This window comes from Balaenoptera ricei, chromosome 2, assembly GCF_028023285.1.
Source record: "Balaenoptera ricei isolate mBalRic1 chromosome 2, mBalRic1.hap2, whole genome shotgun sequence".
Classification (NCBI taxonomy): Eukaryota; Metazoa; Chordata; class Mammalia; order Artiodactyla; family Balaenopteridae; genus Balaenoptera; species Balaenoptera ricei.
Window position 1 is genome coordinate 72,448,614 of NC_082640.1, and position 14,833 is coordinate 72,463,446.

Consider the following 14,833-nt stretch of genomic DNA (forward strand, 5'->3'; position numbering starts at 1 on the left):
TGAAGAATGCCAAAAAGGAGGTCTAAGAAGAGTGAGAATGGAGACTGTTGCCCTCAGCTTCTCATGAATCGTCACTGTTTTCTGATCCTCGTTGCAGGAAACGGCTCACGATCCAAGAGGCTCTCAGACACCCCTGGATCACGGTAAGGGCACAGTGATGAGTTCCAGTGAGCAGGTCCCTGCTCTGTCGCCAGGGCTGCCTGGGGCGGCCAGATGCAGGAGACCTATGGAAAGGCCTTTGCTTGAAACACTGACCCTCAAGCACGGACAAAAGCTAGTTGGGGGGCTTCCAAGGGTCTGGGCTTGTTCAAATAGGTCTACAAGTTTAAGTTTCTATTTCACGTGTTCAGGTGACTTATGAAATGAAACCTTCACAAATGTCAGTTGAACTCCTTGTTCTTTGGGCCCATCTTACAAAGGGTTCTTTGTCAGAGGACATGTCACTGTCATTCTCAAGGCAGAAATCAGGACTCCTCAGTTGTAGAGAGAGATCAATGACAGTTAAAAAACCTCAACTTTGTAACCAGGGGTCCTTGTTTCTGACTTTTGAAGTTCTGAGTAAAGGGTGACACTCAAACAGGTCACTGGCTTCCTCAGGCCCCTGGAGACTTCAGGGAGTGGGGCTCTGAGGGGGAGGCCTGCTGGGAGAGAGAGGTAGCCACTCCTCAGGGCGGTTCCATTCTCTCTGGGGAGGGTGGGGACACAAAGGTGACTCCCTGCCTAACCCGCCTTGTAACTGGGCTTCCAGCTGCTGGGTTTTCAGAGGGCCTTGCAGTCTAGGCACAGTAAAGTGCCAGTGAAAAGCACTTTGGCAGGATAGGAATCAGGAGAGTGGGATTCTGGCCCTAGTTCTGCTGACTGATGAGATGTGTGCTCCCAGGGATGTCACCAGACTTCCCATTCACTGAAATTGTTAAATGGGAGAGCTGGCGAGGATGATCTGAGGGTGCAGATGAGAAGGGGCAGAGGCCCACGGGAGATGGAGGGCAGGGAGGGCTGGAGCGCTCTGGAGAAGGCCAGGTTCATCTGCTTGTTGAAGGATGGGGAAGGCCAGGGGCCCTCCAGGTTTGGGCCCAGACCACAGAGCTAGGGAGTCTGGTGGGCTGCCTCCTAGCTCAGCTTGCCGAGTGTTGCCAAGGCCCAGGGAGCCCACTGGCCATGAGGGAGAGAAGCCCCCAGCTTCCCCCCATCAGCCATGGCCTTGTATGCTTCCGCCCTTGAGTGGATGCCTGCAGAATCCTGGCTCTAGCCTGCTTGTCTGTGCGAGCACCCTTAAATGCTATGCGTGTGGAGACCCTCTCTAATGGCCGTGGACCACCCTGCCCTGAAATGAGTGTGCAGGCAGCGCCCGTCCTCCTCGACCTGACCTTTCTTACGGTCTGTGTGGGTGATCGTTCCGCCCTGGTCCGCCCGTAGCCTGGCGCATGCAGTGAATGCAAAGAGGCTGCTTGTGTGCCGTCTGCCTGCACCTTGGACCTGCCCTTGGAGCAGACGTCCAAGTAACTCTGGCCCTTCTGTCTAAACACCCCCTAGTCCAAAGGAGTGATCAGAACCCCTGAACAGCGCAAGGCAGAGCCCGCCCAGCTGAAGACTGAGCGCCTGAGAGAGTACACCCTCAAATGCCACTCAAGCATGCCCCCCGACAACACCTATGTCAACTTCGAGCGTTTTGCCTGTGTGGTTGAGGACGTGGCTCGGATGGACCAGGGATGCCGGGCCCTGGCGGGGGCCCGTGACACCATCCAGGACGATGTGGAGACCTTGGTCTCCATCTACAATGAGAAGGAGGCTTGGTACCGGGAGGAGAGTGAGAGAGCCCAGCACGACCTGTCCCAGCTCAGGTACGAGTTCCGCAAAGTACAGTCCTCGAAGAAGCTCCTGCGAGAGGACATCCGGGCCACGGGGTCCCGCCTCAGGAGCACAGCCAGGAAACTGGACCATCTGCAAGCACAGTTTGAAGCCCTGGGGCAGGAGCTCTTGGCAGACTTACAGTGGCTCCAGGAACTGGTGGGCGGCTTCCAGCTGGAGAGTGGGAGCGTGGACAGCCCCAGCTCCGTGTGTTGCCAGGACTCCAGTGAGTGCCTAGGGGAGCTGCTCAACAGATCACGCAGTAAGGATGTCTAGGCCAGCTTGAAGCTCTGAGCACCAGAATCGAGTCAGTAATGCATCCTGGATGGTTTGCTGAAGCCCGTTCCCAACTGCCCTGCCGGGGCATCGACTAGAATTCTCCTGCAGGGGTGTGTGTCTGTAGCATAGCCTTCCACCCCCTTCCCACAATCCAGAATCACGGAGGGGCTAGCTAGTTATCCGTTCTGTACCTCCTCTCACCAGCCTGGTTTTCTGGGAGGGTGGCTGGCAGGGCAGCTAAGCTGTTAAAACGATTGAGGATGAACACCCCTCAGTGTACCCTCCTACAGAGGGAGGACGGCTGGCCCTGGAGAGATACTTGATAACTGATTCGTGATAATGGATTTGTTCACATCTTGCTTCCCGCCTTATAGATTGCAGGTCTTGGGTAACATTCTAGTTAACTAGGGATAATAGTCAATTGGCTTGGTGCTTTCCTGCTGCTGAAGGAGGGATTCTGAATGCACAGAGAAAAGATTACTTTTCATTTATATTGACTTTTCACTTACCAAGCATTTATGGCTTTGATCCTTAAAGGAACCTGTGAGACAGGAAGATAGGTGGTATTATGATTGTTGTTACTGTCATTTCCATGTAACTGAAGAGGAAATTGACCTCGAGAGGGAAAATGACTTAGGTTCATTCATAGCTAGTTGGTACAGATGAAACAGAAACCCAGGATGCCCGACTCTAAGATGAAGTATATGGGAAGAAATAGGCTTTACTGTAAAAATCCACGTTAATATTAAAGTTCAGATCCCAGCGGTAAAGTAAGCATTTTCATGTATTTTGCCAAGTCAGGTGGAAGCCTTATACCTTCAGGCAATTGTCCTAAGAAGTGTGTCCTAGAAGGCGCGCAGTTTATCGTTCCCATCCAGCTGTGTCCCTGTCTGAAGATCACCTGCAGAATAGGAGGGAAGGGGCAGCATCTCGCCCTTCTCCACTTCCCGCCTCTGGCTAAGGGCTCCAATCTCGTGTTGGGAATGAAGGCCAGAAAGGACTCAACAAGCAGGTTCCTTTTCTCATGTCCCTAAGGTCTGAAGAGGGTGGACATTAAGATTGGGGAGCCCAAGGCTCAGTGCTCCCTTCCTGACCTCAAGCCATGCGCACCCCTCCCTGAGGACTGGATCATCTTGTCTCCCTTTTCCCGGAGGAGGGGCCAGCCAACTAGTCACAGAGAAAGAGTGTGGAGTGTGGGCCCAGTGCTGTGCTAGAAGCTTGGGGGTGAGGGAACAGATCATATCATTTCAAAGTGCCTTCACAGACTCACAAAACCCCCCTGTCAGATAGGTGGGGTAGGTGTTATTCCCAATTTGGAGCTGAGGAAACAGAGAGGATGTGATTTGCCCAAGGTCACAATAGTGGCCAAAGTGGAGACCTTCTGATGATGTCTGTTGCTCCTTCTGCTTCCCCTAACTGCCCTAGTCTCCAAGAGTTTACTCTCTGCTGTGGGGCAGGTTACACCTAGACGCTTCCATCTATGCGCTCACAAAGAATTTTTAAGCACCTATCTACTGCCAGGTATTCAGCCTGGCCCCAGGGATACAATGTTGAGTGAAAACAGGCATGTTTCCTGCCTTCACGAAGTTTGCAGTCCAGTAACGGATTCGAACATTCATCAAGAACATTCTACAAAGGTAGAACTGCAGCTGGGACCTATGCAATGAGAGAGAAGGATGCAGCACTGCAGGAGCCTGCAGTGGGGGATGATCTAGGCAGGGAAGGCATCCCTGAGGTGGTGATGCTGGAGCTGAGATCAGCTAAGCAAACCAGGGAGAAGGTAGTGCTCCCACAGAGCTGTCATGCCAGGGCTCTGTGCTGGGAGGGGGCCTGGGAGCTGAAATTGCTCAGACAGAAAGAAAGCTGGAGGGGAGAGAATAGAGTATGGTGTGGATGTGGCTGGAGCTAAGACAGGACCAGCAGGGCTTTGCCGTATTAAAGAGCTCTGCCTTCATCCCAAGAGTCATGGGGAGCCATGATGGGTGCCAGGCAATCAACGGCCCGATGTGCTGGCGGGGGCAGGGACGCCCAGTGAGCAGCACAGATGGGGAGTGGTTTAGGATGAGGCATGAGACTGTGATCCCATTTCTTTAAAATCCTACCTCTAATTCTATTTGCATGCTGGATCACTTCAAATATCATATATAATATTTGTAACAGAAACTTTTTTCATCAACTCTAAGAAAGCATATTTTCATCAAATGTAAATGCATCATTATTTTATGACCCCAAAATAAAGAAAAAAAAAGCCCAAGACGGGAAGTCCAATAGGAGACTCCACATACAAAGCTGGGACACCCTCACGGAAAGGGTAGATGGGAAATAAAGCCACCAGGCAGGAAGGGGAGGCAAGGGAACGTGTGTGTCTCAACCTTGACACTGGGTAGAGGGATGGAAAAATCCTCCACTGAGAATAGGAGTCCCAGGTCCGTGGTACTCGTGCAGGTTTGCTTTCTGCATTTGCACGATCAGTGGGATCCAAAAGAACCTCAAAACAAGTGAATAAACAAAACAACAACAACAACAAAGAAAAAGAACCTCGAGCAGAGAATCTAACGTCAAACGGTTTGAGGCTGGGTGGCCCCAATGGCTGGCAGAATCAGTGTGGTCATCTTCCGGAACACCTGCCTTCACTTCAGACCGACAGTAAGGATACGATGCCATTGTTTGGGAGTTAAGTCCTGATTTCAGAGATCCAAAAATGTGCATCTTGGAATCCATGGAAGATGGCAAAGCCCTGTTCCCTAAACCCTGTCTGGAAGAACTGATACAAAAGACCCATCTACGAGCTCTCCAAGAACTTTCCTGCCCTGTTATAGGACATGATGTACCCATTTGGCATAAGGCACTGCAAAGATTAAAGGTCCCTTTGGACAAGTCAACAGGTTTCCTAAGGAAAGGAAGCCCCTGATTGAGCAACTCAGGGCAAACTTTCTTGTGAAGGTCGAAATAAAATGCAATAAAGTAGTAAGATGTGGATGATGATTTGAATTAGGGAGACTGGGAAAAGGGAGAGAGAAGTGGTTATTTTAGAATCCTGGCATCAGCTTCACACTGTCCATACTGGGGGGTCCTCAGACGTGAGCTACCTGACACCCTCTTTTTATAGGATTTTACAGGACAGGATTTGTCTAGAGTCCCCCAGCTAGTCAGCCCCAGAGCTGGGGTCAGAACCCTAAGTGGTTTTCCTCACAGTAGTGGAATCATCTTCTCTGTGTTCACGTCCAGTCGTGGGTAACGACTTGTCATTTAGATGTTTTATGAACAGACTCTTTTATGTACTAAGAGTTTCCAAAGACAAAGTGAAGTGAAGTGAAAAATGCCCCCCAAGTCTTTCAGGGAAATCAGAGGAGATTGTGACCTTCCTCTGTCACCTGGCTGGTCCAACTCCCATCACCCTTTGGCAGCAGAACCTGATGCCAAGGGGAGCCCAAGGAAGCCTGTGGAATGCCCAGCCAGAGGACCTGCTGGATTCCTCCCCACACGCCCACAGCTGGCATTTTAACAGAGACATCAAGGACAGGGCAGGGCAGGGCCGATGGTGACGGGATGGGGTGTTTCGTTGGTACCTAGACGGACGAAGACCTGGGGGGCGCCGCTCTGTGGGCCGGCCCATCTACCGTCACAGAGGATCCTTTCATTCACCAGGCTGTGAATGAAAGGTCAGCCTCTGTGCTCTGGGCAAATGCCATCCTGGGGAGGGCAGGGTGAGCGTGTGACATCTTCCTGAATAGCGATTCCCAAGGAGGCTGGAGAGTCGGCGCCTGGAGAAGGCAGCAGTCTGTCCCTGCTCTGAGGCAGAGGCATGCTGCACACGATTACCCTTTTGCGTGGGGAAGGGTGGAGATGGCGTGATAACGTGGTAACCGGTGATTCTGCAGATGCAGAATGCTGGCAGTGAAGGGATGGAGCAGAGTAATAATGGTAGGAGAAGCCGGAGTCTCCTCTGTGAACCCCTTCCCCGTACCACCCACCCACCTCTCCAGGTGATCTTGAAGGTGGCGACTTCCCACCTCACTCCATCAGGCGGTGCTGTGGGCCCTGGTGGGAGGGGGCTGGGTGCTCAGGTCCCACCTCCACTGGCAGCCTCTGTACATGTCTGTGGAACTGAATGGCCTTTTCTGCTTTGTCTGTGAAACTCTTGGCCGGTGGAGAAGATTCTTTGCCTGGAGAGGAGACCCAGCAGTGGGCATATTTGAGGAGCAGAAGAGGCCAGTTCATTGAACAAACACTGACTGTGCTCTGGCTCTGGAGGGAGGTGACAGATAAGGACAAGACAACCCCTGAATAAAAGACTCAGTGTCTGGGACAGATGGGGCCCCAACCAACTGGGAGGTGAGGAAGGCCATGGTGAGTGAGAAAACAGGGGTACCTAATATTCCAGAAAACAGGAGGGAGACGAACTCTGACTGAGGAAGGGTAAGAGGGGTGGCAGAGGGCAGAAACATTCTCGGGGGGGAGGTCTTGCCCCCAACACTCCCCTCCAAGCTGTAGCCTTGTGGGGAAGGTACCAGGCAGAATTTGGAGGGCTGGGGATGAGCCCAGCTTGGTGTCAGGAACCTGGAGCTGTCAAATGGAGATTAAAGGTGAAGAGATTACAGAGATTTAAAAGAGGGAGACTTTCTGTTTTTAACTTTTTATTATGGGGGATTTTCAAAACTTGCACAAAATATTGAGAATGGCAGAGTGAATTCCACATACCTATTACCCAGCTTTGAAGTAATTTAAAGCAAACTTCAGACTGACTTACCTCATAAATTCTTCAGCAGGAATCTCTGATAGGGAGTTTCTTTTTACTATGACCACTGTGCCATTATCACACCTGACAAAATCAAGAATAATTACTTATTATCATCTGGATACACATTCTGGAGTCACATGCCCCTGCTTTTCTTAAGGGTGTCCTGTTATACTCGGTTTGTTCAAATCAGGATCCAAACACAGACCACACGTGGCAGTGGGATGTTATGTCTCTCAAGTCTCTTCAGTACAGGAGGGAGAGCTTTTGAAGCTTTTCCTGGGGATGAAAACTTGCTCAGAAAACTGAAGGTCCCGGAGAGAAGATTAAAAGTGAAGAGTGTATGCATGCTGAGACCTAACTCAGAAAAGTAAGGCCGGGTCAGGCAAGGAAAGGGACATTCTTACCTCTTTCCATTGGCTTGTTCAATGTAGGGACAACCTGCAGGAACACAGCCTCTCTGCAGCTCTCCCCACCCATGCATAAGGAGGTGGAGACTCAGGCCCCTATAAGCCTCACGTGCTCCTTTCCTGGTTAAACAGGGAGGTAAGGCCAGCAGGGCCCAGGCTCCAGCCAGCAAAACAGCCAGCAAAAGGAAGAAGTGGAGATGCCACCTACAGAGAGATGCCACTAAGGGAGATGAAGGAGCGAGGCTCAGAGAGACACTCCTGGGCAGGAGAGGAAAGTGGGTGCTCAGGTGTCCATGGCATTCAGTGGAGGATGGGGCTGGAGTAGTGACTCAGATGGAGGTTCGAAAAGTTGCAAACTGTTGGCAGTTTGTAGAGGAGGCCTGGTATTCATTTATTTATGATTTTATTTTATTTTTTTAATAGATCTTTATTGGAGTATAATTGCTTCACAATACTGTGTTAGTTTCTGTTGCCCAACAAAGTGAATCAGCCATATGCATACACATGTCGGCATACCCCCTCCCTCTTGCGTCTCCCTCCCATCCTCCCTATCCCACCCCTCTGGGTCACCGCATAGCACCGAGCCCATCTCCCTGTGCTGTGCTGCTGCTTCCCACCAGCCAACTATTTTACATTCGGTAGTGTATATATGTCGATGCTACTCTCACTTCACCCCAGCTTCGCCCTCCCACCCCATGTCCTCAAGTCCATTTTCTATGTCTACCTCTTTATTCCTGCCCTGCAACTAGGTTCATCAGTACCATTTTTTTTTAGATTCCATATATATGCGTTAGCATACGGTATTTGTTTTCCTCTTTCTGACTTACTTCACTCTGTATGACAGACTCTAGGTCCATCCACCTCACTACAAATAACTCAATTTCGTTTCTTTTTATGGAGGCCTGGTATTTAGACAAAGTCTTTGGAGTGCCTCTTCTGGAAAGCCAGGGTCTGTCTTTATGCCTGGGAGGATGGCTGCTGCTTCATCTCCCTGCTCTGTGGATGTTGGTGCTGCCTCGCTCTCCCCGATGGACTTTTTCAAAGACACTTGCATCTGCGTGAACAAAACCTGACTTTAGCCACAGCGTTCTGTCTTCTTTTCTCCCTTCCCAACATTTTTCTGAGACACCAAACGTGCTCCTAGGAGCCTGGTCAAAATCGCCCACAGTCTCTGGTATCACTGAAGGACCACAAGGCTAGAAGGTGGGCATTGTTTGTTTGCAGAAAGGGGAGGGTCAGGAGAAGGCGGAACAAACTCTGTTGCCCCTCACACCCTGAATTTAATCCAAAGTGTTGGTGCCACATTCCTTCTGGGAACTGATTTCACTGCAGAATTTATGTCTCTCTGCCTTCATGCCTAGATGACAGTGTCAGTGCTTGGTGAGCCTCTTAGCAACCAACAAGGCCCATTGATTGGGAAAGGCCAGCCTGACAGGTTTATGGCCTCTTCCTCAGAGTTCATGCTGTTTTGTGTAGCATATAGACAGGGCCCTAGAAGTAACTGCATCACCTCCCATGAACGGCCTCTGGGAATGGTCCGATGTGATATTTTAGTTGGGCATCTCTGCTCAGTGGCTGGCACTGCTGGACCAGTTGGAAGATGGGATTCTCACAGGATTCCCCTAGCCTGCCTGTCAACCTTCCATACGTGGGGTTTAGCCATCTCTCTCCTCGCAAGGGTGCCAATCAGTAAGTAGACAAAAAGAGGTCCCTTCACTCCCAAAGTCTACTAATTCCAGCTCATCAAACTCTCCAAGTGAAGTGCAAGAGTGTCCCTTGCAAGGGTTCGACTCGAAGGTGAATTGCAGACATTTGTGAAGTTAGAGGTAGAAATGTTCTGTGGGCTGGGAAGGCAGGATGCCAGTCACCTTGGGAAGGAGAAACTAGTTGCTGAGAGGTATGGGGAAGTGGAATTAACAACAAATGAATAAATATGGAATAAAATGTCAGGTAGTGACAGGTGCTATGAAGAACTGGGGCAGAGGCACAGTGAGTTGCATGGGGCAGCTGGGTGCTATTTTATATAGGGTGGTCAAGGAAGGCCTCCTGAGGAGGTGACATTTGAGCGAAGACCTGAACAAAATGACAAAGTAAATACAGTAAGACCCGGAGACCTTGGGTTCCTGGACCAGCAAGCAGACCCATGCAATGAAAGCCACAGGGACAGGAAGGAGATGGGGAGAAAGTCAGGTTACAGAAGGACCCAGGTGATACAGGCCTTGGGGTTCTTGGTGAGCTTGTTGGGTTCTATTGAGAGTGCCCAGAAGCTGCTGGAACGTTTTATTTTTTTATTTTATTTTTTTTTCTAAATTACATTATATTTTATCAAATCCTGCTTTTCAATTTATTTATTTATTTATGGCTGTGTTGGGTCTTCGTTTCTGCGCGAGGGCTTTCTCTAGCTGCGGCAAGCGGGGGCCACTCTTCATCGGGGTGCACGGGCCTCTCACTATCGTGGCCTCTCTTGTTGCGGAGCGCAGGCTCAGTAGTTGCGGCGCACGGGCCCAGTTGCTCCGCGGCATGTGGGATCCTCCCAGACCAGGGCTCGAACCCTTGTCCCCTGCATTAGCAGGCAGATTCTCAACCACTGCGCCACCAGGGAAGCCCTGCTGGAAGGTTTTGATGCCAGGAAAAGGCCGGCTCAGCACAGATCAGTTGCCCTCTGCCCTCTTTTGCATCTCTCTTCCAGGTGGGACCTAAACCCAGGGCTGGGCTTGCGGAGGAGATGAGAGGTGGTTAAGGAAAGAGCTGGGAGAGCAGGGCATGGCCTGATGGTCCCCTCAGAGCCCCCATCCTTTTCTCTTCTCTCTCCTCTCTGCCTTCCTCCTTTTCCTCCTCTCTCCCCTCCTGCACTCTTTGGCCCAAACCACCGTGTCCCATTTTGGGGGAGTGAATAGTAGCCCCTGGCTCTCTCGTCTCCCCTCTGTGTCAAGGTTGCGTGCACTCTCCTCCCTGCTCCCTGACCTCCCCAGGACTCTGCCTCTCACCTTGCTGATTCCCAGGCAGAGCTGTGGGGAGTCATGGGGTCATGACACCCTTCTGTGGTCTCACGGCTGGGCTGATCCAGGTGCCTGGGCCTCTCACCGGTGGGAATGGGTAGGTCCTGGGACTTCGTTCTGGTTTGATTCTGCAGCAGCTCAGGGGAACAGTGTATCCGTACAGCTCTTCAGCGCCCACTGTCTCGTGCTCTGGATCAGGAGTGGGTAGTGAGGAAACATTGACAAAAACATGAAGGAAATTCTTCCTGCTGTTGTTCACTGGTGGGCTCACTCCACTGCAGAGCTGCCCGAGAGAGGTGCTAAGTGTAATAAAGGAGCACACATGTTTTGGTCATGCTGGGAGGGAGAGACAGTGTTTCTTGGAAGTTATCCTGGAAGAGGTCATGTTTGAATTGGGCTTTGAAACACACAGAGGCCGTCCTGGAGGAGGGAGATTGGGTAAACAGGGAAAGGGCCTCCTGCCAGAAGATGGCAGGTCCAGAGCAGTGTGGGCCGGCCATATGCACTGGCTTCCACTGGCACCTGGCGCCATGATGAAAAATAAACAGGCATGGATGGAGGTGTGCTTGCAGTGTGGTTAGGAGACAGGGCCAGCATCAGGAATCAATGAGTGACCTCACTCAGCGGTCACTGAGGTGCCAGAGGAGGCACTGCTGTGAGGAGGCTGTCAGAGCAGAGAGAAAAATAGAGCTGGGTGGGGATCGCCCCGGGCAGTTCATTCCCTTGAGGTCACGGAGTCCTTTAAGAATCGTTGGAAGCTATTGACTCTTCTCAGAGGAAATGTATGTCTGTACCTATACACTAAGTTTTTTTTTTTATTGAGCTATAATTCACATACTATAAAATTCACCATTTGAAAATGTACAATTCAGTGCTTTTCAGTATATTCACAAGGTTATACAACCATCATTACTATCTAATTCCAGGACATTTTCATCACCCCAGAAAGAAACTTCACACCCTTTCATAGATAGTCATTCCCCATTCTCCCCTCTTTCCAGCCCTGGCAACTACTAATCTTTCTGTCTCTGTGGATTTGCCTATTCTGGACATTTTATGTAATTAGAATCATACAATATGTGGCCTCTTGTGTCTGGCATCTTTCACTTATTATACTGTTTTCAAGGTTTATCCATGTTGTACTATGTATTAGTACTTCATTCTTTCCATGAATGGATTTTCCATTCAGTTCTTCCATTGAATGGATATACCACATTTTGTTTGTCCATTCATCAGTTGATGCGCATTTAGGTCCTGTCCACTTTTTGTCTATTATGAATAATGCTGCTATGAACATTCATGTACAAGTTTATGCACTAAAATTTGCAGACCATTTCAGGAGGTTCACAGAACCCCTGAAACCCATCTCTTGATTTCTCAATCTAGGAAAACCTTGTTTTATGAAGAGGCAGGAATTCATGAGGGAATGGACTCCTCACATTGGAGTCCATTAAATACGTCCAGTTTGTTTTGTATATCAATTACATCGCAATAAAGCTATTATAAAAATAAAATAATTTATAAAAAGATGGAATGGAGAAGACAGGAAGGCTATCAATAATATATTACTATTTATTGAGCAGCTCTAAGCTAAGCACTTTACATCCCACATTTACTTAATCCTAAACAACCCTGTGACACAATGTTATTTATTATCCCCATATTACAGATGAGAAAACTGAGGCTCAGAGAAGCCATGCCAGGTTTCTTGGAGAAGTTAGGGTTTAAGCTAAGCCTTGACTGCCAAGCAGTGAAAGGCAACTACACATCCCATCTCCTCTCGACCCCCATCAAAGCCCCTATTTCCTTACATTTATTTTTGAATGGAGTACTAATGCCCCGTCTGAGGCATCCGTTTTGCTAGGCCCAGAACTGGCCCAGTGCACAGTGGGCATCCTGGGCTGCTGTACGATAACCCTTCCCCAGAGTGACCCATGGTTGAAGGACCTGCCTGCCTCCTGCTCTTCCCCTTCGGAGAGGTAGGGGCTGAGCGTCCAGCCCAGCCAGCGTGCACATCTGCCTGCGGTAATAATAGCGCAGGGGTGCCGGGGGCACCTCCGGAACAGCTGAGACTTCTGGAGCCGTTGCCCTCAGCGTGAGGTTCCTCTGCATGCCCTGCCCAGCAGCGAGGTCCCGGGGTCAGGCTAAGGATGGCGTGTGGTCAGGGGTCCTGCTGCCGTCCGAAGCCCAGCGTCAGCCGCCATGCTCTGCTTTGTCTCCCAGCCTGTGGACAACCAGCAAGCCCTGGTGCGCAGGGAGTCCCTGGTCAACCTGGAGAACTTCAAGAAGCAGTATGTCCGCAGGCGGTGGAAGGTGGGTCAGGGCTTAGGGGTGGGGGCGGGGGGCCCAGGTGGGCTCCTGCTTCCCTCCAGGGTCTCGGTGCACATTCTCACCTGGCGGTTCCTCTCCTCTCCTCTCCCTCCCTCAGCTCTCCTTCAGCATCGTCTCCTTCTGTAACCACCTCACCCGCTCCCTGATGAAGAAGGTGCAGATGAGGCAGAACGAGGACCTGGTGGGTAAATGCAGTGCCCTGATTGGGTGGAATTCTGGGTGTGGCCTGGAGCTGGGGGGAGGGGGGCGGGGAGAGGAGGTGGGGCTTAACTGTTTCTGGCAGGCTCTGCACTGTGATCTGTGTTAGGGGGGACCACTGGGGTAGTGCTGGGAGGGGGCGCTCCAAGGGGGCAGCATGAGCCTCTGGAGGACCTTGAATCCTTTCCTGGTGGGCTTTCAAAGGGACTGCTGTTGCCACTCCACAGCCCCAGGCTTCCCCTGAGGACCTGTAGCCTGCCAGGGACCGTGGGAACACTGGACAATGAGACTACCGGGGGCAATCCAAAATCAATTCCTGACAACCCAATGATCTGCTTTAGAATGAAAGCTTTACATTCATTTGCCGATTTTTCCGTTTCTGTTTTGCTTTAGATTGCCAATAATAATAAAAACAATAATATTTAGATGATATCTTATATTTGATTAGCTTGTTGCAGTTTTACGTACATCTAAAATGAGAGACTTACAATGTAATATAGTAGTCAAGAGCATGGCCTCTGGAGGCAGACTGCTAGGATTCAAATCTTCCACTTACTGTGTGACCTTGAGGAAATTACTTAACCTCTCTGTGCCAAAATGTCATCATTTGTAAAATGGGGTTAACAATAGTTCCTACCTCACAAGGTAGTCATGAGGATTAAATGATGACATATTCTTAGAGCCTGGCATTTTAAGTGCTCAATATTTATTAGCAGCTATTATTGTTGTTTAAAATCCTCTTGTAGACTGTAAAATGCAGCGCTGGTGCTACGAAATGCAGTGTTAGTATTGCAGCTGGTCGAGGTTCCCTGACAGACCCTCCGCACTGCTCACTGAGTGTGGTGAGGGCCCCAGGAGTGTCTAGGATGGCACAGGTCAGGACAGAAGGTGACTGCCTGCTCAGGAAGAGGCTGGAAGGTGGCAGCCTGAGGTGAATGGGCTGTCAGCCCTGGGCAGCCTCGGGGCGCACAGCACTTAGGCTGCATCGCAGGACCTGGCACAGCCCCTGTGCTCCCTCCACCAGCCTGAGCTCTTCTTGATTCTCACTCTTGTCCGGAACTTGAGGATTTATGGCTCCAGAGACCCAAAACAACTGTGTGGCTTTGGCCAAGCCATGTCCCTTCTCTGGCTGCCTTCCTCATCTGCCGTAAAAGGGGACTGGACTTGCTCCCTCTGAAAATCCCTGTTAATCACAAGCAGACTGTTCTCCAGCTTTGTTTTGTATTGTATGGCTCTGACTCATGCTAAAAAGTTTCTATTCAGCAGAGCTTGAGTTATTTTTATTGTTATAGCTGGGCTTGGTCCAGGATGTATTTGGCTAAAGTTGATCTTGACCTTGCATTTCCAGCTGGGTCAGGCCAGAGGAAGGAGAGAGGGCCCTGGATAGGCACATGGCTGACAGCGGGCATGCCTTTCAGGCCGAGTTGCCCTGATACAGTGCTGGCCATTGGGAAAGAGGAAGAGAGAGTAATTAAAAAGCGTATAAAACTCTTTCCTAATTTTTGTCCTTGTGCAAACATTTAAAATAGTCCTCTTTTTACTCAAACAGTCAGCACCTGATATCAGCTCAATGGCTCACCCTACATGTGGAAAAGGAATGAGTCCCAGGGGACTTCCCTGGTGGTCCCGTGGTTAGGACTGTGCGCTTCCACTGCAGGGGGCCCGGGTTCGATCCCTGGTCAGGGAATTAAGATCCCTCCGTGCTCCATGGCGTGGCCAAAGAATTAAAAAAAAAAAAAAAAAGGAATGGGTTCCAGACATCTATTATTCAGTTTTCCAAAAGGCATTTTCCCTAAAAAAAAAAAAAGAAAAGAAAAGAAAAGGAAAGAAGATACGTCCTTTTGTTTAGGAAGCATTAAAATTGAACATCTGACAATAGATTTTTTTTTTATGACTTGCATTAAGTCTTTCTGAATTAGGACTTTGTTTAATAGTTTTAATAATTTAATTAGATGCATGTGGCGTGAATGAAAAAGGCACGGTGACCACCAGGGTAGCTGCTCCACTCTGGCTTAACCATGTAGGAGCTG

The 14,833-nt window shown here is 50.0% G+C and overlaps 1 protein-coding gene across 5 annotated transcripts in view; it reads left to right on the forward strand.

Annotated features, from left to right (window-relative positions):
- Window positions 1-14,833, forward strand: part of DAPK2 (death associated protein kinase 2) — a 125,047-nt gene that overhangs the window by 107,255 nt on the left and 2,959 nt on the right. For 2 of the 5 annotated variants that reach the window (XM_059913061.1, XM_059913060.1), the window contains 3 exons: window positions 98-143; window positions 12,498-12,587; window positions 12,703-12,786. In XM_059913061.1, coding sequence (XP_059769044.1) covers window positions 98-143; window positions 12,498-12,587; window positions 12,703-12,786 — 220 coding nt within the window. Of the gene's footprint in view, window positions 1-97; window positions 144-1,533; window positions 5,099-12,497; window positions 12,588-12,702; window positions 12,787-14,833 lie in introns of those variants that run through there. The other 3 variants (XM_059913059.1, XM_059913058.1, XR_009500811.1) reach the window with 2 other exon arrangements.